The sequence below is a fragment of the Miniopterus schreibersii genome (genome assembly GCF_964146895.1).
Source record: "Miniopterus schreibersii genome assembly, chromosome: 4".
Taxonomy (NCBI): Eukaryota; Metazoa; Chordata; class Mammalia; order Chiroptera; family Miniopteridae; genus Miniopterus; species Miniopterus schreibersii.
Genome location: NC_138105.1, coordinates 84,529,150 through 84,556,574, shown reverse-complemented (window position 1 = coordinate 84,556,574; position 27,425 = coordinate 84,529,150). Strand labels below are relative to the sequence as shown.

The 27,425-nt window shown below is 38.2% G+C and overlaps 1 protein-coding gene across 2 annotated transcripts; it reads left to right on the top strand.

The window, feature by feature from the left end:
* Positions 1–6: 6 nt before the first annotated feature.
* FAM114A2 (family with sequence similarity 114 member A2) lies at positions 7–23,900 on the top strand. Of its 2 annotated transcripts, none has more exons than XM_081136338.1 (14): positions 7–69; positions 3,800–4,044; positions 4,393–4,492; positions 4,893–4,985; positions 7,152–7,243; positions 8,858–8,992; positions 9,482–9,637; positions 10,125–10,248; positions 11,621–11,700; positions 14,220–14,342; positions 15,057–15,196; positions 16,873–16,945; positions 19,440–19,493; positions 21,200–23,900. In XM_081136338.1, exons 2-14 carry the CDS (start codon positions 3,814–3,816, stop codon positions 21,299–21,301), a joined length of 1,503 nt encoding a protein of 500 aa, XP_080992464.1. In that variant the 5' UTR covers positions 7–69; positions 3,800–3,813; the 3' UTR covers positions 21,302–23,900. The 2 variants fall into 2 exon arrangements, with proteins under 2 accessions (XP_080992464.1, XP_080992465.1); XM_081136339.1 differs by having other exon boundaries at positions 54–427; positions 21,200–23,085.
* The last annotated feature ends 3,525 nt before the right edge of the window (positions 23,901–27,425 follow it).

Genomic DNA, 27,425 nt, shown 5'->3' with positions numbered 1-27,425 from the left:
GAGGCCGCCTCAGGGCTGAAGGAGTACTTCCGGGGTACTAGGAGCGGCTCTTCGGCGGCTGTGGCGGCGGTGAGGGTGGCAGCGGGCTGGGTGCGGGGCTTCCGGGGAGGAGGCTGGTCGGGTGCGGGGGGACCCTCGCTGCTCTGTTCGCCGGGGTGGGGAAGGAGGGGGTCTGGGGCTGGGCGGCGGCCACCTCGCGGCCGGACGCTGAGGCTGTAGGAGGGTTTTGGGCATTGAAGCGCTACGTTAGGGTGAGGCAAACTCCTCATGGGCGAGACGTCGTCAATTTAGCGCAGGTTTACAGTAGATCCCCCGTTCGGAACTGGTTCTCGTTTGTGGGAGGAAGTGACAGCGCACGGCTGCCCGTCTGGAGACAGCCTGTTAATAATGATAGCAGTGATGTAAACCACCACCACCACCACCACAGGTACTAACAGCAGGGCTCCCCGGGCGCGGTCATGGGCCAGTCTGGTCCCAGCCCTCACACACCCCGTGTCGTTTAGTCTTTGTAGGAGCCCTGTCTGGTAGGTACTCCTAGCGGCATTTTACAGACGCGCTTGGGTGAACTCACTTCCTGACAATCACTGCAGCGCGGAGCTGGAAGGATGTCGCTCTAACTCCGGAGTCCGTGCTTTTTAATCACCAAACGAAACCTCCTTCCACTTAGATAACTGTGTGGCTGGACGTTCTCCAAGAAAATGCAGGAAGTATATACATATATACACACACACACACACATATATATGTATATTAAGTGTATACATTTTTACTTTTAAAAAACGTGACTCAGTCATTTAGTTTTGCTTGTAATGGTCCAGTCCTTTGAGTCTTTCTCCTCCAATTATGAAAATAAAACACTACAGAATACTTGGAAAACTTACAAAAACATTAAATAGTGCAAATACATGTAGTTGGTATTTACCCACCCCCCTTTCCTGCTAGATTATGAACCCATTGAGAACAGAGATGGTATAGCCATCTATTAACGAAAGTAATAATGATAAACAGCCAGCACCACAAAAACTTCTCTTCCCATCTAGCTGAAATGTCATTAAATCTTTGTTATACAAATGAAAGAATAGCGATAACTAGTGTTTAGTATTTTAGAGTATGTCCTTCCAGTCTTTTGTAAAGTTATATAAATTATTTAGTACATATATATACTACGTGTAGTATGTGTACTATATATACAATGTATAGTATGCTATATTCAAAGTATACATTATTATGTGTTGTAACTTGGAGAGAGCTTAAGGAGAGTAAAAATATAGTTAAAAAAGTACATATTCAACTACACAGAACATTAATTGAATTTTATTCAAGAATTGTGTAGTCTTTCCTTTTAGGCCCTTAGAGTAAGTGGGGCGCAGAAATTGTGTCTTTATTTCTCAATCTCCAGAGCTTGGTAACTAGTAGGTACTCAACAAATGTTTGCAAGTGAATGAATGAATAAATGACTATTTCAGACTTCGTTTGTATGTATGTGGGTAGTTGTGTCTAGATTGTTTTTCCCCCCCCTGTGTTTTGGTAATGTGTAATGTGTGAATATCATATAACCATATGACTTAGGATCCATGGTGTTGTGTAAATCTACGTTTCTAGTCTACCATTTTTCTCCCTGCCATGTTTACTACTGCTGGTATCTGTCCGTATTTCATACTGTCACACCTCAGGTCTTTGAGCTTTCCTATGTTTTGTTTCCACAGCCTTGAATTCTCTCATTGGCATCTTCATATGTCAAAATCTTAAGTGCCCTTTAAGGTACATGTTGCAAGTTGAGATGCCTGTAGGGGTTAATCAGGTCACATAAACAATAAAGTTGATTCAAGTGGAGATTGTGGAGAACTAGAGAGCACTACCCTCTCGAAAATATCCCAGCAATTATTTGCCGTGAGCTAGTTATTACCAGGTCAAATGTGGGCCCAGTGTTACAAGATCTTTCAGTTTTACAAGGGAAGTTAGAAATCTATTTGTATACAAACTTTGAGTTTTAAATGTTAGCAATTAATATTAAAAAATGTTGAAACACTGTGCAGGCCAAGTAAAAACCATCTGTAGGCTGGATTTGGCGTTCAGAAATCTCACTTTGTGGCCAGTATTGTATGTTTATTTCTGATATGTTGTCCATGAGTGGTTTTCTCTGTTTCTAACAGAGTTCTTTCTCTCTGTTCTTTTAGTATTTTGTGTATACCTCAATTTTGTGCTCCTTCCAAGCTGCCTTAATTTTTAATATGTCTCTCTTTTCTAGTACATTAGGAATGTTTTTATGGCATGGGTTGGGTCTGCACTTAGTGTATATTGGTACAAAATCTGTGCTTGTACATACCTAAGGTCTCATTGTGTCATATATTTCTTCCCTGGTGATACTTGGTTTTCCTGCAAACCAGCATCTGCTCTTTGTGAAAACACCAATAGTATTCTTGGCTTTAATTGCCAAAGAGCTTTACTTCTGGAAGGAATTGAATTGGTTAACATTGTTAAATGGCTGGTCTCATATATATCCTATCTGATTGCTTAAATTTCATAATGTCTCTGAAAAATTATGGTAGGAATAATGACAGGAAGTAAAAGCAAAATTGATAAATTAGACCTCATTGAAATGAAAAAGTTTTGCCTTATGAAAGGTCCAATAAAGATGAAAAGATAAACTACAAACAGATAAAATATTTGCAAACCACATATCTGACAAAAGACTTGAATCTAGAACATAAATGGAGCTCTCAAAACTCAACAGTAAAAGAAAAAGATTCAACTAGAAAATGAGCAAAAGGCACAAATAGGTATTTCACCGAAGAGGATATACAGATGGCAAATGAGCACATGAAAAGAAAGATGTTGAATACCATTAGTGATGTAGAGAAATGCAATTTAAAGCCAGACAGAGATGTCATTACACACCTATCAGAGTGGCTCAAGTAAAAAATAACACCCCCGAATGCTGGCAAGAGTGCAGAGAAACTTGATCACTCATACATTGCTGGTGGGAATCCTATTTTGGAAAAGAGCATGACAGTTTCTTATACAATTAAATTTTAAGTACCAGTGATTGTACTCTTAGTCATTTATTCCAGAGAAATGAAAGCTTATGTTCCCATAAAAGTTGTACATGGATGTTCATAGCTGTTTTATTTGCAATAGCCCCAAACTGGAAACAGCTCAGATACTTTTCAACAGGTAAATGGTGAAACAAACTGAGATACATCTTATTGCCAAGTAATACTACTTGGCAATAAAAAGGAGAAGCCCTTGACACACACAACTTAGATGGATCTTGAGGGTCTTATGCTGGGTGAAAAAAGTAGATCTCAAAAGGTTACGTAGTCTATGATTGCATTTATATAACATCTTGAAATGACAAAAATGTGGAGATGAACAGATCAGTAGTTGCTATGAGATGGGAGGAGGGTGGGATGTGGCTAAAAAAGAATACCCCAAGGGATCCTTGTGATTTCATGTTTCTGTATCCTGACTGTGGTGATGGTCACAGAAATCTATACATGTGATAAATTTTTATAGAACTAATTACACATGCACAAATGAGTGCATATAAAACTTGTGGGATCTGAGTAAGGTCGGTAGTCAGTTGTTTCTGTCAATATCCTCCTGGTTGTGATCTTATAGTATAGTTATACAAATTGTTACCATTGGGGGAAACTGAGTGAAGGGTATGTCAGATTTCTCTGTATTATTTCTTAAACCTGCATGTGAGTCTTATGATAATCTTAAAAGGTTGAAACGAATAATTTTTACCAGAAAAACCTATCTAATTAATTTTTTTCTTGGGATTTTATATTACCAGGCGATGATCTAATCATGTCGGATAAAGATGATATTGAGACTCCAGTGATAACTGAAGCAAATCCCATCCTTGAAGATGAGAACTCTGAGCCAGCCAAGAATTCTGAGTCTGTTGACCAAAATATCAAGCCAGAGAGTAAACCAGAACCTGTAGTTTCTACTCGGAAAAGACCAGAGTCCAAACCTCCCAGTGACTGTGAGACTTCAGAAGTTCTTCCTGTTCAGGCATCACAGGCTGCAGACAAAGTAGAGTATCTACTGAAAATTGAGATTAAAGAAATGTTAGGGTTAAAAATAATTTGGAATCAATGCCAGTTTAGAATTGTGCCTATTTCTTTCCTTTTATAACCATAAAACATAATTTTCTCAGTTTTATAAATGCCTTTTTGAGTAGTTGTCTTTGCTGTCTGGTGCTTACATGCAGGTTACATACATCTGTCAGTCAAACAACACACATTTCTTTAGCCAAATAATATGTGTTTGCTTGCCCATACTTTTGGCTACTAATTAGATGCCTTGTCTAGACATCCTTATTTTCCTCTGATTTTAAAATTTTCTTTTGCCTTTTGTTTTTCTGGCTACTGGGAAAATTAGGAGACTGTTTCCAGAGATGCACCTCAAACCGGATGGGGCTATTGGGGCAGCTGGGGCAAGTCCTTACTTTCCTCAGCCTCAGCTACAGTGGCCACAGTAGGTAAGGCCATCGGTTATTTTATTAATTTTTATATCTATTTTGCTACAGATCTGTGTTAAAAATGCTTTTGTTAATAATTTCTCTTTTATGTTTGCTTTGTAGTTTGAGAATGCATTAGTAATGATGGGCTCATTTATACAGCTGCTAGAGTTTGCAGCACTTTCTTCCTTAGAAGGTTGATGTTTAGGACTTGTTAATATAAAACTATTCATTGGTGATAATTTTTTTCTTCTTTTGGTAAGGATGCATTCTCAAACATTATGTAAGATCAAAATAACATGTCCTGTGGCTGTAATGAAATTAAAAATCTATGGGTTTGATTTTTGGTTTGTTTCTTCAGTTTTAGTGACTAATAGCAAGTAATATTTAAATATAAAAATGTTATCATTTTCCTCATTAGGACAAGGTATTTCAAATGTCATTGAGAAGGCAGAGACTTCCCTTGGAATCCCTAGTCCCAGTGAAATTTCAACTGAGGTCCAGTATGCAACAGGTCAGTATATGGAAACATTAAGACCTAGAATTATGGATCAAAATGAAATGGTTGAGGTCATTTTTCAGTAGAAAATTATTGAGTGTGTGATATTCAGGGCATGATGGGAGTGGGGGAGAAGAGAGAGAGAGAGAGAGAGAGAGAGAGAAACTTCAATGTGAGAGAGGACACATCGACTGGTTGTCTCCCGAATGTGCCCCAGTGGGCCAAGGATCTAACTTGCAACCCACTTATATGCCCTTGACGGGGAATTGAACCCATGCTGGCTGATGCTCTAACCACTGAGCAACACTATCCAGGGCTCGTCTGTTATTTCTTATTTGAGGACCTGCTGTGCTTTACTATGTTTTTTCTTATGCAAGTATACATATGATAAAGTTTAATTTATAAATTAAGCACAGTTCATCTCTCTGTTATTTGAGTCTGTTTTTATTGACCAATTATTTTCTTGGTTATAGATCATATTTTTCATTTCTTTAATTGGATGCTGGATGTTACAAATGTTACATTGTTGAGTGGATTTTGTTGTCTTTCAAAGGGTCTGAGTTTTGTTTGGCAGGCAGTTAAGATATTTGTAGCTTAGATCCATCCTTTTAAGCCTTATTTTTAAGCCGCTTTAGGGTGAATCTAGAGCAGCCATTACTCTTTTTTTTTAAATCCTCACCTGAGGCTGTCTTTTCCATTGCTTTTCAGAGAGAGTGGAAGGGAGAGAGAGAGAAAAACACAGATGTGCGAGAGACACATCCATTGGCTACCTCCTGCATGAGCCCCGACCTTGAGCCTGCAACCGACGTATATGCCCTTGGCCAGAATCGAACCCGGGACCCTTCAGTCCACAGGCCGATGCTCTAGCCCCTGATCCAAACCGGCCAGGGCCAGCCATTACTCTTAAGTACTAGTTTAGCCCTGCTCCTAAGGCCTCTGACCTATCTGAGGTCTCTACCTAATTCCCAGATGTTTAACTAGATTTCTCTAGTTAAACTCTGGTCAGAAGTCAGATGTTGTATAGCCTAGCATGGGCTTTGGACATTGTTTAGTTTACAGCTCCATGGTAGATTTTGCCCAGTGTCATGGAGTCTCCCAGTGCATGAACAGCTTAGTATTTAGCCAAAGACTCAAGAGCACTCCTGCGTAGATTCCTGGGACTCCTTACCTTTGTAGCTTCCTCCTCTCCAGGACTTCGACTTGCAAGTTCCAGGTGTTTCAGCCTTCCTAGATTCCAGTCTTTCCCTCTTCCACTCAGCAAGACTGCCATGCTTTGCTTGGGTTTCCCCTCCCAGTGCTGTGGTCTGGAAAGCCAAACCAGTCATAGGGTTCCCTTTGTTTCTCTTCTCTGTTGGTTTATAGCCCTGTACTGTCTGTCGTCCAATATCTGCAGGCAGTTATTTCTTATATTTTGTCCAGTTTTCTAGATGCTATGGTAGGAGGGCAAGTGCAATACCAGTTAACTCATCAAAGCTGGAAGAGGAAGTCCTTCCTATAATAGCTAATTATTTGTTTGTCTCCTATAAGAGATTTTGAAATTAATAGATTTTTTTCAATGAAACATGTTCATTTTTGTAATGCATGTTACAGATAAGCATAATTTTTAGGATAAAATTTAAACTAGACTGGAATTTGAAAAGCCAGGTTTATTGAGCTATAATTTATATACAGAAAGTTTACTTCTTTTAAGTATATAGTTTTACATGTTTTGACAAGCATACAGTCCTGTTTACACTGTATACACAGTCCATTGTGATTATGCAGAGAGAGGAAATATTTTCTATATCTATAAAGGCAATCAAGATGCAGAATATTTTCATCATCCCCCAAAGTCCCCTAATGCATGCACCTATTCTCAGCTCTTGACAGCCACTGATCTCTTTCTGACTCTATAGTTTATTTGTCCAGAAGATCCTGTAAATGGAATTATACAGTAGTCTTGTTATATATATCAGTAGTTGGCTCAAAAGACTGGATTTTATTTCTGAAATTAAATGAAAATGAGAAAAAGCTCTCTTACCTTTCATTTTAAAATAGGCAAATAGTTTAATAAAACAAAAAGGACTAATACCTTGTATATGGGAAGTAGGATTTAATTTTTAAAAAATTCACATAGATACTAACAAAGCAAAATCATTTATGGACCATGTCGTCATGTTTACACATCTCTCCCTCGTGTAGGAGAGGCAAATGCCAAAGAGAATGAAAACTCCTCCCCGGTGACTGGAGCGTTTGGTGTTTTCTCAACCATCTCTACTGCTGTTCAGAGCACAGTGAGTATAAAGCACAAGGTAGCCTGCTGCCTTCCATGATTATAGTGGGTTTTTGTCTCTTTCTCCCTTATTCATTGAAAAGCCATGGGAACGAATTACTCTTAATGACATTACAAATCTCTGACGATCAATTACTTTGATTTTAGGGGTAGAGTGAGAGCTACTTGAAAATTTTCTTTAAAGGAGTAAAGGAGGGAACAGGAGGTGAAATGTAATACAGAGGCAGTGTACGTAATATTTTATGGACTAGAGTTCTTAGTTTTGTGGCCCTAGAAAACACTGCTTTACAAAAATATTTTTCTCATAATTGCATCTTTTAGGCAAAGAAGAAATGTATTTATGATGGATATTTGTAAAACTATATATGATTAGAAACTTTTTTTTAAGATTTTTAAATTGATTCTTAGAGAGAGAGGAAGTGGGGGAGAGAGAGACACACATCACCATGAGAGCGATTCATCTATTGGCTGTCTTCTGCACACACCCTCCCGGGGATGAAGCCCGAAACCTGGGCATGTGCCCAGACTGGGAATGGAACCGGCAACCTTTTGTTGCATGGGATGAGGCCCAACCAACAGTCACATTGGCCAGGGCTAGAAACATTTTTAAAAGGGTAATATAAGAAGCTTAATATCGCCCGGCCGGGTGTGGCTCAGCGGTTGAGCGTCGACCTAGGATCCAGGAGATCGGGGTTCTATTCCCGGTAAGGCCACGTGCCCGGGTTGTGGGCTTGATCAGTGACTCTGTCATCATTGATGTCTCTATCTCTCTCCCTCTCTTTCCTTTCCTCTCTCTGAAATCAATAAAGACATAATTAAAAAAAAAAAAAAAAAGAAGCTTAATACCTTCCCTATATGGTGATAGATAGCTAGTTCTTTTTAATTTTGACTTTTTTTGAAATATAACACATATACAGAAAAATGAAGTCTCAAGTGTTCAGTTTGAATTTTCACAGTGTGAACACATTCAGACTAAGAAACAACATGATGGTACATGAAATATCTACCCTGTGCCATCTCCAAGTCATCTGTGCTTCCCACTCTTACCTACCAAGATAACTACAACCCTGACTTCTACCATTGTAGATTAATTTTGCCTGCTTTTAAACTTTATATAAATGGAATCATACAGATTGTACTCTGTTGTGTCAAGTTTCTTTCACTCAACATTATGTTTGTATGGTTTATCCATGGTGAAGATTGTGTGGTGTAGTCTATTTTCTTTGCTGTGTTTCATTGTGCGACTATGTCACATTTATTTATTCCACAGTTGGTGAGTATTGGGGTAGTTTATAGTTTTTAGCTTTTACATAACAGTTTCTGCCGTGAGCATTCTTGTATATCTTTTGATGAACCTCTGTAAACATTTCTGTTGAATATGTAACCATGTGTGGAATTGCTGGGTCATTAGATATTCATAGGTTCAGATGTAGTAGATAATGACAGTTTTCCAAAGTGGTTATACCAATTTATATTCTCACAAGCAGTATATGATTGTTTCAGTTGCTCTAAATTCTTGCCAGTTCTTGGTATTTTAAGTCACTATTTTATATAGTCAAAACATGCAGGTGTCTTTTTTCAATATTATTGTAATAAGGTTGCATGTGTTTCCTAGGGAAAGACTGTTATCAGTGGGGGTTTGGATGCCTTAGAATTCATTGGGAAAAAGACAATGGATGTAATAGCAGAAGGGGATCCTGGATTTAAAAGAACCAAGGGTCTGATGCACCGGAATTCTACACTGTCTCAGGTACTGCCTTTACCTGGTTGTTTCCTGTTTCTGTTTTGATCTGTATTTTTGCCTGTGGTAACTTGGGACATTGTTAGCACTTACTTTTGAAGACTTTTTAAATGATTTTTAAATTGAGACTTTTTCTTTTTTGGTGGGGGTGGGGGGGAGGAAGAGCTCTAATGCTTAGAAAACTGCCCAGTTCTTTTTTCCCTCCTCTTTCCTTTCTGCAGAGGCCTCCTGTCAGTGCATTATAAGATGCCAAGTCCTTTCAGAGTTGTTTATTAGATTAATGTTTAAACCACTTTCAGAGAAACACCTGGTTCCTTGGGTGTTATTTACCCTGTCTAGAATCAAATTATGTGTGATCATTTTCCCCCTGCAGCTCCTGGGCCTACCAGCTTTGAATGACAATGCCAAGAATAAAAGGGCAGTGCGCTATACTGTTACCCATCTCACCCCTGAGCCCTCATTACTCGCTGCAGTGTAATGCCTCTATCTCTTTTTCAGGTTTTACGAGAGGCGAAGGAGAAAGAACAGTGGACCACAAATGAGGTTACTATGGAAACGGATAAGAAAACTCATTACGGGCTACTCTTTGATGAATTTCAAGGCCTTTCACATCTAGAAGCTCTGGAGATGCTTTCCCAAGAAAGCGAAGTAAAGGTAATTCTAAACCAACCATTTCAACTGGAGGCTTGAGGCTCTGAGAATACCAGGCCAGAACAAACTAAAAACTAGTGTTTGAACTAACTGCTGAAAACAGAATGAGTCAAGTGTTATTTCTCTAAATTTAAACAAAAAAGGAGAGATTAACAAAGAAGTTTTAATAGCACATTTGTTGTTTTTCCTCACCTTGGTCTTTTTTTTTTTTTTTAAAGTTTCTTAAGCTTAAACTGCCAATTTGGATATAGTTACCTGTTAGCTATTGATTAATTCAAGACTGTTTTATTTCCAGACATTTATGTCTTATATTATTTTTGGAAGTACAAATTCCACTTTTCTGTAATGACCAGCCTGTTGTGTTAAGGTTCTTCAGGACTAGATTAGGTTGGCCAGTGAGCTCCTAATTTTAATTTTAATCTGACCTGTAGCCTCTTCCCCATTTGAGAATGTTTTTCTTTTATCTTCCCACAACTTTATGTTGATTCAGGTGAAATCTGTTCTTAATTCTCTAAGTGGAGAAGAATTAGAGACTCTAAAACTTGAATTGGAGCAACTGAAAGAAGCATTTTCCCTTCCAGAGTTCTCTGAGGAAGAGGAAGAAGATAAAAAAGGTGAAATGAAAGCACAGCTTCTGGGTGGGAAGGATGCAGTGTGTCTGTGTGCGGTGGATTGCCCTTAAAATATTTTCTCTCCAATTACACTGGCCAGATTTTACTTTTTTCATTGAGAATTTTTATGCAAATTCTCTGCAGCCTGGCCCCTGACTAGGCACTGTTATGAGCAGTGAGCCTTATGTGCCTGTTTCCTCCTCCTACCCCCAACCCCCTCTCCCCTCCCCCCTCCCCCCAAACTCTTGGAGGCTTCTAATCTGCTCTTGCAATGCACATCTCTGCCTGCTTTTTCAGTTAGAGAGCTCCCCCTGTCAGATTCCTGCCTCATTGGGCTGGTCATCTCTACGAGGTTTTGTATGCCTGGATACTGCTCCCATGCCTCTCTGGCCCCTGTGACCCCTGTCCTTTTCTTGAATTAAGGCTTGTAGGGTGGCAGTTATCCAAAATGTGGGTGATAGTTTGTCTTTTGTATTTTCAAAAAATTTTTATGCCATCTTTTTTAATATCTACATCCCTCAGAAAATGTAAGTGTAGTAACTACTCACTTTTGCAAAATTATCAGGAAATTTCCAAGCAACTGAATCTTAAGCTTTGAGTTATTTTAACATTTTAGCTGGAAATATTTTTAATATATGTTTACGTACTAATTGGATTTCTTTTCAGTAGAACATAGTGAATACAGTTTTGCCTTTTTTTTTTAAATTAAATAATTAGTTATAAATGTTAAAAGTGAAAATTCCCTCAGGGTCCATCACGACATACAGGGCCAGTTACCCATGTAGTAGATTAAATCAGTGGTTGGAGAGTGTGGTCTGCAAATCCTTGGGTCCCCAAGATCTTTTCAGGGAGCTCATGAGTCAAAACTCTGCATAATAGCATCAAGATGTCATTTGCTTTTTAAAAAAATAATCAGTTTCACATTTGCACTGATGGTGCGAAAGTAGTAGTGGGTAAAATTACTGGTGTGTTAGCAGAAATCAAGTTGATGGCACCAAACTGTACTAATATGTGTTTTCACTTCATTCACAGTAAAAAAAAAAATAAGGTGCCATCTCATTTAAGTTTGTCCTGATGAAGCAGTAACAATTATTAATTTTATTAAATCTTGACCCTAGAATATACTTTTTATATTCTGGGTGATGCATACTGAAGTTGTCTCAAGGAAAAACACTTGTATTATTGGAGTTTTAAGCTGAATTACCTGTTTTATTCATGAAACACCTTCTTTAATTAAAAAAGATTACAGTCACACAGACTATTCAGAGCAGAATATTCGGTAAACATTTTCTTGAAAATGAATGATGCGAGCCTTTCTGAATTGTTTTACATGGGGATGTAAAACATCTGAATTGTTTTACATGTGTTTTTTTAGGGGATGAAGACTTTACCAAAGAGGTATCAGAGCTATTTTCCCAGCTGCATGTCTCCTCCAAACCAGAGAAACTTGCCAGGGTAAGTGACTACTTCCTGATGATTTTTTTTTAAATTGTATGGGTTTAGTGGATAAAGAAAGTAAGATTGTTAATTCCTGGCAAGGATATCACCAAAATTGAGGGTACATTCTGAGTTCCACACCTTTTGCCTGCCTCTTGCTTTAACAGGTTAGCATGCTAAACTCACATCTGCATCCCTTTCCCTTCCCGTGGAACACACACATCTGCCATCCTTACCTGTTTTCATTTGGAATTCTTTGATTGTCTGAAAGCTTAATTTAGGTCACAGAGTTGGTCAGTGCTCACCAGCCTTCATGGCACCAACAGGGCTAGCCTCTATTGAGTTTTAACTGTTCACAGGGTTCTGAATGTTTTCAGAGATAATGGGATGTGGCCCCTGCCTTTGGGAAGCTGGAGGTTGCCATTTCCTAGAGCCCAGTGACTAAGATAATGACCATTTAGCTTGTGTAAATGTGAGAGTCTGTGGCCTAGGTGATGATATTTTCCCATAACTTTTTCAGAGAGAATGGAAGGGAGGGAGAGAGGGGGAGAGAGAGAAACGTCGGATATGAGAGAGACACATTGACTGGTTGCCTACTGGTTGCCTCTCGCACGAGCCCCCACGGGGACAGGGAGTAAACCCGCAACCCAGGTATGTGCCCTTGACCGGGAATCGAACCCGCAACCCTTCTGTGCATAGGCCGACACTCTCACCACTGAGCAACACCAGCCAGGGCATGCTTGCTGCTGCTTCACCCTCCTTTCCAAATCTCCAGAAACGTTGCTTCCTGGCCAGGGAGAGCTGAAAGCCCCACCTATTGATCCTTAAAGCCTCAATCCCAATGCTATATCTGAAATAAAACCTGTGATTCTTTTAGTTCTCAGTTGGAATATTCTCAAAGTTTTCTCTGGATTCCTATTGCCTAGTTACAGCTCTGAACACATTCTGTCCATATGTTACTCAAGTGAATGCTTTCTTTTAATGCCAATAAACATTTCCTTAGAAACCAGAACTTTCTAAGTTGCAGATGACAGAAACTAAAGTCAGACGGGCTTAAGCAAAAAGGGGCATTCATTAGCTCAAGAAACTGTAAAATCAAGGGGCAAGACTGGCTTCTGGCATGGATCTCCACCTAGAAGCCTGCCCCTTCTCCATCTCTTGACTCTGCTTTCTTCTGTTTAGCTCCATTCTTAGGGGTGCTTTTCCACAGGGTGGTAAGATAACTACTAGAAGCCTCAGAGTAACTCAATCCAGTTGAGTAACTCCAACAGAAAGAACTCCCTTTCCCAGTAATTTTATCAGATGTCCTGAGACTGATGCAGCGAGACCAATCAGAGTGCTATTGCCACACCGTGGATCTGAAATCAAGTGGTGGTAATAGAGAAAAAGAGGAGGGGCTGGTTGGAGAAATATGTAGGGTAAAATCAGACCATCTTGGTGATTGATTGGGAAGGGAAGAATCTAGGATGGCTCACATATTTTAGCTTGGGTGACTGATATATGGCTGTTCCTCTAAAGCCCTGGGGATTAAAACTTTTGGGAGGGAAAGGTCATTCAAATTTTGTACATGTTGTATATGAGGTGACTATAGAATATCCTGATTCATATGTCCAGCAGGAAGTTGGAATATGTTTTCAGGAGAGGTCAGTGCTGGAAATAAGGATTTAGGAGTTAGCAGCAGGTAGGGAATAGTTAAAATCACTGCAATAGGATGAGCGAAGAGGAGAGGGAGAGGGGTGAGACGAGAGCCAAGGCCAGAACTCCAGGTAATACTGATGTTTAAGGGACTACCGGAGGAAATCAGTACATACAAGAGACTGAGGAGGAATGCTCGTGAGGGTGGAGGGAGAACCAGAAGATAGTGGTGTTACAAAAGTTTAAGAAAACTAGAAACATCCCAAAGGGCCACCATCAGAATGAGTGAACTATGGTATATGTATAAAATGAAATACTGCACAGTAATAAATAAGAATGACCTGTTGGTACATGCAGCAACTATGTGGATAAATCTAACAGGCAGTATGTTGTGCATAAGAAACCAGACACAAATGAGAACTTATGGTTCCATTTACATGCATTTTAAGAGCAGATAAAATTTATTTATAGTGAGCCAGAAGAGCGGTTACCTTTGGGTAGGGGTAGGGGGTCTCTGCTTGAGCAGTACTGACTAGGAAGGGGTATGGGGGCCTGCTATGGTCATGGGAACGTTCTTTATCTTGATCTGGGTCACAGATACATAGGCACATGTACATGTAAACATTTCTTTAGCTGTGCTCTGATTTGTGCACTTGACTGTACGTAAATTACACCTCAGTTTAAAAAAGTCAAAGGATTAGAGAATTCAAGAAGGCGTGAGTGGACAGCACTGTTAAGTGTTGTAGAGCGTTTGAGTGAGTTAAGCACTGAAAAACCAGGTGTTATGTTTGGATGAGAACAAAAGGACTGACTTCCATGATGCTAACATGTTCTTGGTCAGTACACAGTAATCTTGGGGAGCTGAATTGTTGATAGACAATAATCTTTTTCTTATTTAATAGGCAAGAAATACAGCCTATGAATGGATCAGGACATCTCTGGAGAAGCCATTACAGGAGAAGGAAGAAGGAGAAAAACGGTTGGAAGGAGAAAAAACTGAGCAAATCAATAAAAATTCAATAGAGGTAACCAAAGCAAAGAAATACTTTTTTTTTAAAAAAAGGATTTGAGATGTGGGGGTATTGCAATCAGGGATCTAAGGGCTGTGTATTTTTTTTTTTTTAAATATATCTTTTTATTGATTTCAGAGAGGAAAGGAGAGAGAGAGAGAAACATCAATGATGAGAGAATCAACATTGATTGGCTGCCTCCCGCACGCCCCCGACTGGGGACTGAGCCCGCAACCCAGGCATGCGCCCCAACCGGGAACTGCACCGCAATCCCCTGGATCCTAGGTCAACGCTCAACCGCTGAGCCATGCCCTGCTGGACTAAGGGGCTTTGTATTTTGTTGCACTCTCATTCATAATTTCTACCTGTGTTTCAAGATTGTGACATCTTACTTCCAGACTGTAGGATGGAAAGAAAGAGTGAAGAGAGAGACAAAGGGCACATATGTGGTGTCATGAGGGTTTCCAGAGCTGCTACAAGAAGCTTTATCTAAATCTTTTGGTGAAAACTTAGTCACATGGTCACACCTGACTTCAGGGCAGCCTCTGTTTTGCAGCTATGCGTCCAGCTGTAAAGTTATATACCTACCAAGGAAGAAGAGGTTTACTAAAGGGTAGCTATTAGTTTCTGTTGCTTTCAAGATATTGAATCCTTCAGTATGAGAGAAGTAAGGCGCTGTCATTTCCTCTGAGATTAAAAAACACCTATGTTCTCTATTGTTCCATCCAGGATATCCATGCATTTGCAATCCGGAGCCTAGCCGAACTGACTGCCTGCTCAATTGAACTGTTTCACAAAACAGCAGCTCTGGTTCTGCATGGCCAGAAGCAGGAAGTGACAGCTATAGAAAGAAGCAGAACCCTTTCTCAGTAAGTGTAATAAGTATCCCTCCAAATGATGCAAATTGCTGAAAGAATTTTCTTGGCTCATTTCCAAAGTTTTAGAAACTTTCCTTTCAACAAGATACTATTCACATTGTACCATTCACATATTACAGGTTTGTCCATTTGGGGTTTTAGTTAGTATGTAGACAATTGTGGTGTTTCGTTTTCACTGAGCCATAGTCTACATTATAATTTTGCCCTTTTATTAACCACTTTATACTCTAAAAACTGGTTCTCAGATTATTCGTCCTGATAGGAATAGAATTTTACATAAATAAAAACAGAAAGTAGTTCTGAGAGTCTCAATTCTGTATAATTAAGTTATTGAATGCTAATTATATACCAGGCACCATGCTAAGGGATTTACATGTATCATTTCTAATTTTCACAACAACCCTAAATGATCAGTCCAGTTTTAAAAGTGAAGAAATGCAGACTCAAGAGAAGTAATCTGCCCAGGTATGCACACTGGGAGTTAATCCCAAGTTTAACGGAGTTAAAATTTTTTTTCTTACTATGTTGCTGATTTTGAACAAAAATTTCAAAAATAATAGAATGTAGGTAGTCACAGGAGGGGAAAAAAGACCTATGACTTTCTAAATATGTAAATCTCTTAATTAAATAATGAGAATTTTCATAGGGAAGAAAGGTGTGAGGGAGTGTCCAGTGTGCCAGGGTTTGGAGGGGCTCTTGATGTCTCCAGACCTCTTCTTCACCTACAGTTTTGATTGATACTCCTCTGTAATATCCCATAGAGGGGGCCTGGCTTTGTCTTGAGCATCCTTAGGATGGGGCACTCTGAACCCCAAACTAGCTTGTTCTGTGGAAAAATGACTATTTCTACTGTTTGGAATGCTCTTTCAGTCATGACTGGCTCCCTTACAGAATTCAGGTTTCTACTCAAATGCTGCTTTCTTTCACCACCCAATCTAAAATAGTGTCTTCTCCTATTTTATAATCCTTCACTTGCTTTATTTTCTTAGTTCACATCACCACCTAGTGTATGTGTATGTATATGTGAGTATGGCTGTATGGATGAGTGTATGTTTATATATCTGTGTACATGAGTATACGTATACATATATACCTACATGTGTAATGTGTATGTATGTAAATATATATGCACATTTATCCATCTATATATACATGTATAGTTTCCCCCCTGATTAGCAAGTAAGTTAGAATCCATGAAAACTGGGACTTTGCTTGTTTACTAATATATCCCCAGTGCTTGACACCTGGCACAAAGAAAACTTTCAAAAAATATTTGTTGAATAAATGAATGAATGTATTTTAATTTTAACTTTATTTTTAAGTTGAATGTAGGATTTTTAAAGTATTATCTTGTCTCCTTAAAATGTATTTTTAGTTATTTCCATTGATTTAACTGGAAAGTATATTACTTTCTAGAGGATTTTGTAGAAAAATGTTATTCCAAGGAGTGAGTCTTCCTGTAGCCTGAATGCCTATTCATATGGCTCCCCAATACATAAGATAGCTGACTTAGGCATATTTACTCCCTTTAAAAGCTTTCTTCTTTCACATTTAGTACCAGGAGTGATTTGTTCTCTTCTTACAGTTGTTAAATATAGCTTATTAAAAAAAGAGTGGAAGAAAAACAAAAAAAGGAACCCTCCTTACTTTTTTCCCATCTTTTCTAGGATGACGGTTGTGTTGTGTAAAGAGTTGTCCTTTTTGTCTAAAGAGTTTACCACCTGCCTAACAGCTGCTGGGGTAAGAATTCATGCCTCTTGTCGGGCTAATGTCTGTTTTGTTTTGTTTTGTTTTTAAAACAGCTTTGTTAAGATGTAGTTTACATACCATAACATTTTCCCATTTCAAGTGTATAATTCAGTGCTTTTATAGTATATGTGTAGAGTTGTGCAATCTTCACCATAATCTAATTTAGACTGTTTTCATTATTTCCCTGAAAACCTCATACCATTAACAGTCATTCCCTTTTCCTCCATACTCTTCTATCCCTAAGCAACACTAAATCTACTTTCTGTCTATAGATTTGCCTATTCTGGATATTTAATATAAATAGGATTATACAATATGTAGTATTTTGTGTCTGGTTTCCTTCACTTAGGGTAATGTTTTTGAGGTTTATCCACATTGTATCGGTATTTTTTATTAGCAAGTAATACTTTCTTTCGTGGATAAATACTATGTGTCTGTATCCTTATCCTAGTACCATGTTGTCTTAATTAGTGTAGCTTTGTAGTATATTTTAAAATCAAGAAATGTGAGCCTTCCAACTTGCTGCTGCTTTCTCAGTATTTTTTTGTTTGGGCCCTATGCATTTCCATGTGTTTTTTAGGATCAGCTTGTTCATGCTAACTGATTTTTGCAACTCATTTTTGTTTTCTCTTTTTATGAAGTTGGCAGAATATTTTATGCTGTCCTCTGAGACCTGTATTAGAAATGGAGACCTTGATAAAGCAAGAACCCTAAAGTTTGATTCTGGTTTTAAGGACTGGCACCTTAGACTTGGCAACTCTCATTCATATTTTGCACTTGCTAGCCAGTAGGAGAGTTGTAGTTAAAGCTAACGTTGTGTGTGTGTTTTCAAGGAATTGTAAAAAAATTTACTGAGTGTTTGTGAACTGTGGAAGATGATTCAGAAATCAGGAATCATGAATTAGGATAAAATGAAGGGCATTTCTTCTCTATTTTTTATTTTATTTTTCAATTAGTTTAAATCCTTGAGGAGTCTTTTGAATTACATGGATTCTGTGTCCATTGGCCTTAGCGGGAAAGTTGCTTCAGAATTTGGTAGGAACCATGCTTCTGTTTCCATGAGCATGAATTACCTTTCCCCATATTGCTCTGATTTTGTTCAGTTTGCCACCAGGAGTGACTGTATTATTCTTTGTTTTGTACACATAAACACATCTCTTGCCTAGATAGACTTCAGTTTCATCTCCAGCATAAACACCTTTAATTTTAAGAAGAGCTATGTCTTCCCTTTGGTTCCGGAGATCCTGCTTATAGCTGGCAAAAATGGCCTTGGACCACAGCCTTCCAGATATATTTGTCGTCATAGAAGTCCTGTTCCCAGCAGTCCTCCACAGACTCCAAGATGGTGGCAAAAGCAAATAAAGGGCATTTTTAAATGAGCAAACAAAAATTACTTTGTAGCAAATTGAGCTCATAATACAAAGAACAGGTTGGTGCTTGCCAGAGGTAGGAGGTGGGGGAGGCAAAGTGTATGAAGACAGTCAAAAGGTATAAAGTTCCAGTTGTAAGTCATGGGAGTGTAATGTATAGTAGCATGGTGATTGTAGTTAATAATACTGTATTGCATATTTGAAAGTTGCTAAGAGAATAGATCTTAAAAGTTCTCATCACAAGAAAATTTTTTTTTACCTATGTATGGTGTTGGATGTTAACTAGACTTATTGTGGTGATCATTGTGCAGTATATGCAGATATCAGTTATGTTTTACACCTGAAACTACTGTAGTGTTATATGTCAATTATACCTCAATTAAAGTAAAAATTACTTTGTAGTAAGTATATAAGTGTCACTGTGGCAGCATAGTTATTCTGTGCCCTTAAATTTTAGTTAAGAGCATGACCCAAATTAATTTTTCTTTTGAATTTAGATTGTACCTGTAAGGCATAATAGCTATATTAGATATAATATAATCATGTAGCTTCTCTTTTCCTCTTATATTTTCTTTAAAAGAGCTCTTGGGTTTTCTGAAGTTAATCTTTCAACGTCAAATCTTTACATATGTTTTATAAAGATACTTTAACCCAATAAGTCAACTGTAGGGTGCTAACACATTGAGTAGTAAATTTGCATTATTTATTTCCATGTTTTTCAAATAGCCACTCTAAAAACCATTAAGTATTTTGAGCATATGTTTCATATCTGCATATTTTGTTTTAAAAATTTTCTGAAGTTTTCTGGTCAGTTGTACCATGTCCACCTCCTCTTCCAAAATGCAAATACTTTTAAAAATCAATCAAAATTACAAAGGTGTAAATGATCAATTTGGATAGCACAGAAAGATATAAAGAAGGAAATTTAAAGCACTTCCAGAGATGATATTTTGCTGTCTCTCAGTCCAAACTTTTTCTGTGCTTACATTTGTGTGGGGGGATGTGTGTGTGCACATATGCTCAAGTGTGGGCGTGTGTGTTTCAAAGTGAGATCATGCCATGTTTATTGTTTTTTAACCTGCTGTGTACATATAATGCTGTATACTTTATTCTAGGTCAAAGAAAAGGCAGATGTCCTTAATCCATTAATTACTGCAGTATTTCTAGAGGTTAGTAGTAATTGTTTTTAAGTCTCTTAACTTTTAGGCATTTTGTATTAGTTAACCCTTCTTAAGTTTTTTGGCTTTCTTGTTTTTTTCACAAGCTTGGTAGTTTAGCCATGTTGATGCATATGCGACCAAAATGGTGTGTATCTGATGCATATTCCCTGTATTAATTATAACACATAAAAGATTAAGCTGCTGGGTAAAGTGCACAGGAAGGAGTAGTAAGCTGTCATTACTTAGTACTACCCCTTGGCAGTTAACGGACAATTCTCAGTAATGAAACAACTTCTGGAGACCAGTGGGTAAACATGAAGGGTTGGAAATTAAAAACAGGCAAGCACTGCTTCTTAAAGGACCAAGGCTTATGCAGAGATTTGTTAAAAATAAACCATTTTGTCATTTCCTTGCTGAGAAATTTGCTTTGTTTTGTCAAAGAGGTAGCCATATTTACATAATCCTCAGTCCATTAGATTTAAGGAGGTGGGTTGTTTAAATCCATGGAAAAGGGGGGTACATGAAGACCCCTTGATGGGTTACAATGCTTCCATGAGTGACGCTTTCTTGATTCCATGTTTTAAGAACTCTATCTTGTAAATTAATTGTGCAAACAATTTAGACATTTGATGATCTGTTTAAAACATTTATGTAAGTCTGGGGAGGAGAAAATATATTTGATAATCGGTTAGGTTTTTAGTATGAATTGAAAAATATTTTTTTGCTACTAGACTGTTACTTCTTTAGTTTTAAATTCTTTAAAGTCACCACCAATGAAATGTCTTTAATTCCTTAACTGCACAATTTTTCTTGAATAGTTAGGGAAATTATTCTGATCACTTAAACAATTTTTTAAAAAAAAGCAAGTTTGTGATTTAGTAGATGGCAAAGTGGTTTAGGTGAAACAAGTGTGCAAACTAGGAGCCCAGGGATGTCCTGGATCTTCCCTGATTTGCTGATGACCATATATACCAGGCATTTACCTTTTTGGCAATCTCACTATCTTTATTTACAAAATGAGAGATATAACTAGATAGTCTCTTGAGGTCTCTTTTGGCTGGAAAATTGAGTATCAAATGTCACACTGAAGTTTAAATAGGAGTACTTGTCCTTGGTAAATCCAAAACAGGCAAACTCACTTGATAGGGGCTCCCTATTGCTATTTTGAGTTCGTTGTTCTTACTCACAGATTTGAACACTTGTCCTTGAAATTATACATTTTATCTTAATCTAATGAACTCTCTGTTACTCTTTGGTAAGGTCAGAACTTGTCAGATATAAAAAAAGACTGGTGACTCTATACTGTAATCATCTTTGAAAACATTATTCCTTGTTCATATTTGTGAGCACTGACTATGTTGAGTCGGTGTAGGATTCATAGCCTCCTGAAATCCTCTTTGAGTAATTGACCAAAATGCTGTGATAGGATCTTCCTACTCAGTCAAGGAATAAATAAGCTTTGAATGCCAAATTTGAGCAGGACACCAAAGAATGCTGACATTCTTTTTTGGTGCTTTCATATGTCAAGAGCTAGATCCTTCTTTCCCCTGTACCTTTACCGAAATGGTAAAGTCTGCCCTTATTTGTCAAACTACAGATTCTATTAGATTTATACAAATTAATCTTTGTTGTTGTTGTTATCTTATGGTGTGTTTTCTTTTTTAAGTGACTGTGATATTTTCTTTCTCTCTTTCTCTTTTTTTCAATCCTGATAGGCATCAAATAGTGCTTCCTATATTCAGGATGCCTTTCAGCTACTCTTACCTGTGTTGGAGATCTCGCTCATTGAGAACAAGAATGAATTACCGGAGGCATGAGCTGCAGGGCCAGGGGCCTTTATCAGAACATTGAAGAACAGAGAAGATTGACCTGAGACTTGTGATGGCCAAGAAATGTCACTCTGTTCTGGGTACCCTTGTGGAAGTGAGGGAGAAGGGCTATTTTAGTATATAAAAATTCAGGCAGGATAGCAGTTGTACGGGAAATTTGTTGCCTTCACTGCTTGGTTGAAGTATTCAGGTTCTCACACTGCCCTTCTCAGTTGTTATAATTGATAAATTATTTGAAAAGAAATTTTTTAAAAAAAAGTTAAAAAATACTAGCTATAGATAAAGGTTAGTGGGACACTCAGGTAAAAATATTGGTCTTTGATGGTACAGAACACAGTTTTGTCATGGATATAATTGGTTGTTAAGCAAGAGAAAAAGTACTTAATTTCTTGTTCTAGAATTCATGTGCTTGATCTATTAAATGCTATGCACTTTCTTTAATAAAATCTACGGTTTTAAGAAGCTGAGTATATAAAAACTCTGTAATGATTTCCTTTTATTACACAAATTCTTAGAATTGGTTAGAAAGTTTTATCTGCTTTTTAAAATATGTTTTTATTGACTTCTTTAGAGAGAGAGGAAGGGAGAGGTAGAGATAGAAACTTCGATGAGAGAGGGACATTGATTGGCTCTCTCCTGTATGCTCCCTACTGGGGATCGAGCCTGAAACTTGGGCATGTGCCCTGACCAGCAATTGAACCCATGACCTCTCGGTGCCTGGGATGACTCTCAATCCACTGAGCCATGCCGGCTGGACAGAAAGTTTTATCTGCTCTTTAATTCTTAGCAGGTAGTTGGCACTGAGAAGGAACTTATAGAATATACTTGTTAGCCACATGTATTAACTAGAGCAGTGTGTCGTTTAGCTTCAAATTGCTCTCCTACTCCAAGATGACACGGTTTAAGTTGTAGTTGACCTCCATTCAACTGGATTCAAGACCAATAAGTGCCATTTAGAGAAACAGTTTCATGTTTGCAGATATTTTTGAGTTTCTCCAGGATGTTTTTCCTGCATATCCAATATGCAGGGTAAATTCAGTAAGAGCCAGCTCCACAGGAGTATGAAGCACCTATAGTAATGGGGTTTTCGTTGATTGAATATTGTTGAAGTGGACTGTAGGGTCCCGTAGAAGTGATGTTCATTAATAACAGGATTTCACCTGTTAGGCATGGTATATTTTTCCTCATTCTTTTTGTTTTAATGTATTCTTTAGCATGTTTGTAAATTCAGCTTTATCCTTTTAGATCATCAGCCGCCATTTTGTTCTCCTCGTCAATTTAAGAGACTAAAAGGCTATTTTCTTCCTAAAAGTTATTTTGGTATTCCCTCTTTTTTAAAAGTTCTTCAACTTATGGCTATTAATGATTTAGGTAACTTTTGTGAGTTCTGCTGCTCATCTTCTAAAACCTATAAATAGAATGTAATAAGTTTTTCAATTGATCCTTTTATTTGTCTAAACATGAGTATCTTTCTAAGACCAAAGAAATAGCAAAGTCATAACATAGATTGATATCTAAACTGTTTCTGTGTAATCACCTTATTTGGGGTAGGGGGCTGTTTGTAAGCAAGGAGGAAAATAAATAGACTTGGCTAAAAAGGTACACCAACAGCACTAAAATGTAGCTGTGCTTATATTCTGTTCTAAAGTGATCAGAAACATTTTAAAATATTCCTTTTTATAGACAAATTCCATCCTTCCCAAAGTGACTAGTTCTGAAATTTCAGAAAAACAAGTTACCCTGTGGTTAATAAAGTTGGTGTTTCAGTTCTGATTTGCTGCCTCAAGCTCAGTTGCTGTGTCTGAACCTGGATCTCTTCAGCAAGGTACTCCTTAAGGAAGGCTATGGGCTGCTCACAGTGCCCACCACCTGCTCAGACTCGTAAAAGGAAAGTTTGCAGTGTTTACTCTTTGGTCTAGAAACAGGTCCAAGGTTTTTCTTTCAAGAAGACAGATATAGGTGGAGGACAGAACAGTAACTCTTTATGTGTCTGTCTGCAGTGTAGTCCCGAATTTGACCCGTTTTAGATTAGACCTCTCAAAAGCCAAATGCCTCTTTTCTTTCTTCCTCATTTCTCTCCTCAGCTTCCCTGCATCCACCCAAATATTTTTTAATGGATTTAGGAGACCACCAATGGACTGACAAAAGGAAGAATTAATTCTGAATAACACCTAAAATATAATGAAGAAAAAGTCTCTTGATTGAGTAGAGAGAGAGACTAATAAGAGCATAAACATTTATTTGTAGGTGAATAGGTAAATTTAGGGGGCATCTTGGAACCTATTGGATTATGGTGATGGTTTCCAATGGTACATGCTTCATTATTCTGTTTGAGATTGGTGCATGATGTAGTTTCTTGATGACACCTGCTTTTTTGGTGCTATTTCCTTTAAATTTTCGGGTTTCCAAAATTTACTGTTACGTACTAATTACGTGCCACTCCCCCTTTCCAATGAACAACTCCATAGGTAAAATGTTTAGTTACTACTGGAGTAAATGCTTCTCTTCCTACTGTTGAGATTTTTAAAGGCTATGATTAAAAGAGACCATTAATTTGATCTAAAAGAAATAGAAACTTCCATGAACTAATTATTGTCTTCTTTTCCTTTATACAATATTTTGGAAACATGTTGAACAAGCTATTTTTTCCTTCCCTCTTTTGATAGATTTTTTTTTTAGGCATAGATACCCAGATTGACAGGCCTCTGAAATGTGAAATAGTAATCCTATATAGGTGGCATTTCCACAAATCTGAAATTAGTGCTAATGCACAAATGTGAATATTTTAGTCCTACAGTCAGGAAACAAGACCTTGTGAGTTCTTCCACCTGATTGAGGACCTTCTTTTTGTACTTTATCTAAAGAACTGTTCGAGGGAGAGATATTTTGTAAGTAGTTGCTATTGATGTCATCATTTGAGAAAAACATTTTTCTATATTTTTAGATGCATTCTGAATTTTAAAGGTGAGAATATTCTTCATGTTGGAAAAACCCAGAATTAAATTGTACCCACAGTGGGAACTTAGTAAGCATGATACTTCACAACTATCAAAGATTGGGATTGGGGTCTCTTATTATGTCTTAACAACATAATGTGATGCTCATGTTCATTGAAGACTTGAAATGAAGCATTTGAGAAATGAGGAAGTTCTAAAAATAGACCTCTTAATTACCATGTCCTCAGATCTCTGGCTAATGTATGAGGAGAATTTTGAAAACTTCCTCACTAGTGTCACTTTCCAACTGCACCCTGATATTCCTCAATCACCAGTCCACTCGTCCCTCCCTGTTTTACTTGTGGCCCCTGTTATTACATTCTTTGTTGTTGTTTCATCATTTCGCCAAATCCCAAAGTCAGTTCATGTTTGATTATCGCTTCCCCAATCAACTCTTCAGGAAAAATTTAAAAAAGAAATCTGGATTCTCTGAAACTCATTTGTCCTTTAAGCTAAAGAAAGGAAGCCTACAGTGATTGATCACTCTACCCTTGCACATCAGTGTTGAATTTTATAGACATTGAAGTTTCTGATTGGTCTACTTTTATGAAGGGCATATACAGAGACTACAAATTGAATGAAATTATCACCTGTTTCTACTTGACAGCCTCACATGTGTCTCCTTCTGTACACACTAGCCATTGCTGTGCTCTTAAGCTAGTTCTAAAGAGGAAGTCATTTTCCCAACTTGATTGTGGGTGCACCAATATGCTTAATTTTTTAAAGCACATATTTAAGTTGGAATGGGAGGAGTTTGTGGCAGAGTTTCTACCAGCCAGTCTTACCTGGGAGACTGGTGCACTGACCTGGGCAATTTCAGCCAAATCTGTTTAGGCCTGAATTATCTACATAATAATTGTAGCTGTTTATATCAGAATTGAAGGATTTTTCTTTAACTGTTTAGTACAACTGGATCTTCCCTGACCCCTCCAACACATATTATTGAGAGTAATAACTGCATAGTTAGCATGTATGTTGAAGCAAAAATTTCCAAGTTAGAATTGAATATTCTTACACACAGCATTCAGTAAATCAGCAAACACTTAAGTTCCCTTAAGTTTTGCTTGCCCTGAGTTTCCAGCTTCTGGCATAGAGTCTGGCACATGGTAGGACATAATGTGTTGGCTGACTGAAAGAAGGAAGAAAAAGGGAAGGAAAAGGGGGGGTAGGAAGGGTATCCTAGTGCTCTGCTACTCGTAGAGAATATAGAGCTGGATGGGACTCTCAGGCATATAAGGTTGAAACCCTTCATTGCACAGCTAGGCACAATGAGACCTCATAAGAGCAAGTGACTCCTCTGAAGTCACATAGCTAATCGGAGGCTCTCTGGGGACCTGAACTCAAATCTTTGGATCCCTGGCCTGGCCTCTCTGTTACACCAGAGCCTCACTAGGGTTCTGCACACATTTGCTGAGAGGCTCCTTCCAGACACTGGGGCTGGGGAACAAAGTGCAGAATGTGTGGCCTCTGTCCTGTAGGAGCTCACACTGGTGCCACTGTCTGAGTAAGTGTAGATGCAAAGCCCTCTGAAAAAGGAAGGGAGGCAGCTCCTCTGTTGTAATGAATTATGGTTGAGTTGGATGGACTTGTTCCCAATCCGGTTGTGATTATTGGGGCAGGTCAGCATAGCAAATATTTGCAGATGCATCCCTTAAAACCCTCAAATTGCTACTTTCGTTTTGGTGGCTTGTGTCTTAAGTGGCCAATTTCTGCTGTATTTAGAACTATACAGAATGATCTATTATTCATCAACCACCAATAGCTAAGAGAGCACTAATGTGTAGAACAGCTTGAATACTAGGCACGATGGAATATACTTTTCTCTGTAAATCTTCCCAACTGCTCCCAACCTGTGAGGCAGGTTGATGACACCCCAGTTTATGGTCCTGCAGGATGGTGTAGAAGTTAGGAGCAAAGATAGACTCAAAATTGAGTCTCAGCTCCCTCATTTTCTAGCTCAATGATCATGAGCAATTCTTTAAATTGCAGTATTGTCATCTGTAAAATTGACCTCATAACAACACTTGTATTATGAAGTCATTAACAGGATTAAATAATCTGTGTAAGCTGCTTAGTGTGGCGCCTGCCACATAGCAAAATGAGGTAATGCTTAGTGAACACCATGTGCCAGGCACTGTTCTGAACATTTCACATGTATTCAATCATCATCATGAGATAGGACGAGGAGCATGCCCATTTACAGATGGGAAAACTGAGGCACAAAGAGATTAAATAACTTGCCTGAGGTAACATACCCAACAAGGGGTAGGGTCAGGATCCAAACTCGGGCAGCTTGGTACCATAGTTTCTGTTTTTAACCTTTACATTACACTGCTGCCGTAAGCTATCAGTAAAGAAATCTTAATGGCTGTTAGCTACTTTATTATGATTATGAAACAGATTCAGAGAGTTGAGTGATTGCTGAGATTTCACAACTATAAATGGCAGAGCCCCTGCAATGTGAGCCCAGGTTGTCTGGCTCCCAAACTCATGTTATATTTTATTTCTTTTAGGGGAAAAGCTTGGAGGTGCCTATCTGGTGATAAATATCTGTAGGGGAGCATCTGGGCAGACTATTCAAAGCCACTAGGAGCTGGCATAGAAAGGACGGTGTGGTGACAACTCATGTTTGCAAAAGCAGGAACAAAGATCTCAGTGAAGTAAGCGCATCTGTGTCACTCAGTGATCAAGAGGAGAGAGGAGTACATCAGTGTTCATAGATTTATTTGTAATAGCCCCAAACTGGAAACTATGCAGATGTCCTTCAGCCAGTGAATGATTAAACTGATACATCCACACCATGCACTACTACTCAGCAATCAAAAGGAACAGGCTATTGATACACGCAAGAACTTGGATGAATCTCGGGAATTATGCTGAGTGAAAAAAATCCAGTTCCAAAATATTACATACTGTATAGTTCCATTTATATAACAGTGAAATGACAAAATTATAGAAATGGAGAACTGATTAATAGTTGCTAGGGGTTAGGAATGGGGCTGGGAGCAGAGGTAGATAGGTATGTTTTTAAAAGGGTAACTGGAGGGATCCTCATGGTGATGGGGCACCTTGGCCGTTGTGGTGGCTACATAGACCTACTTGTGATAAAGTGCATA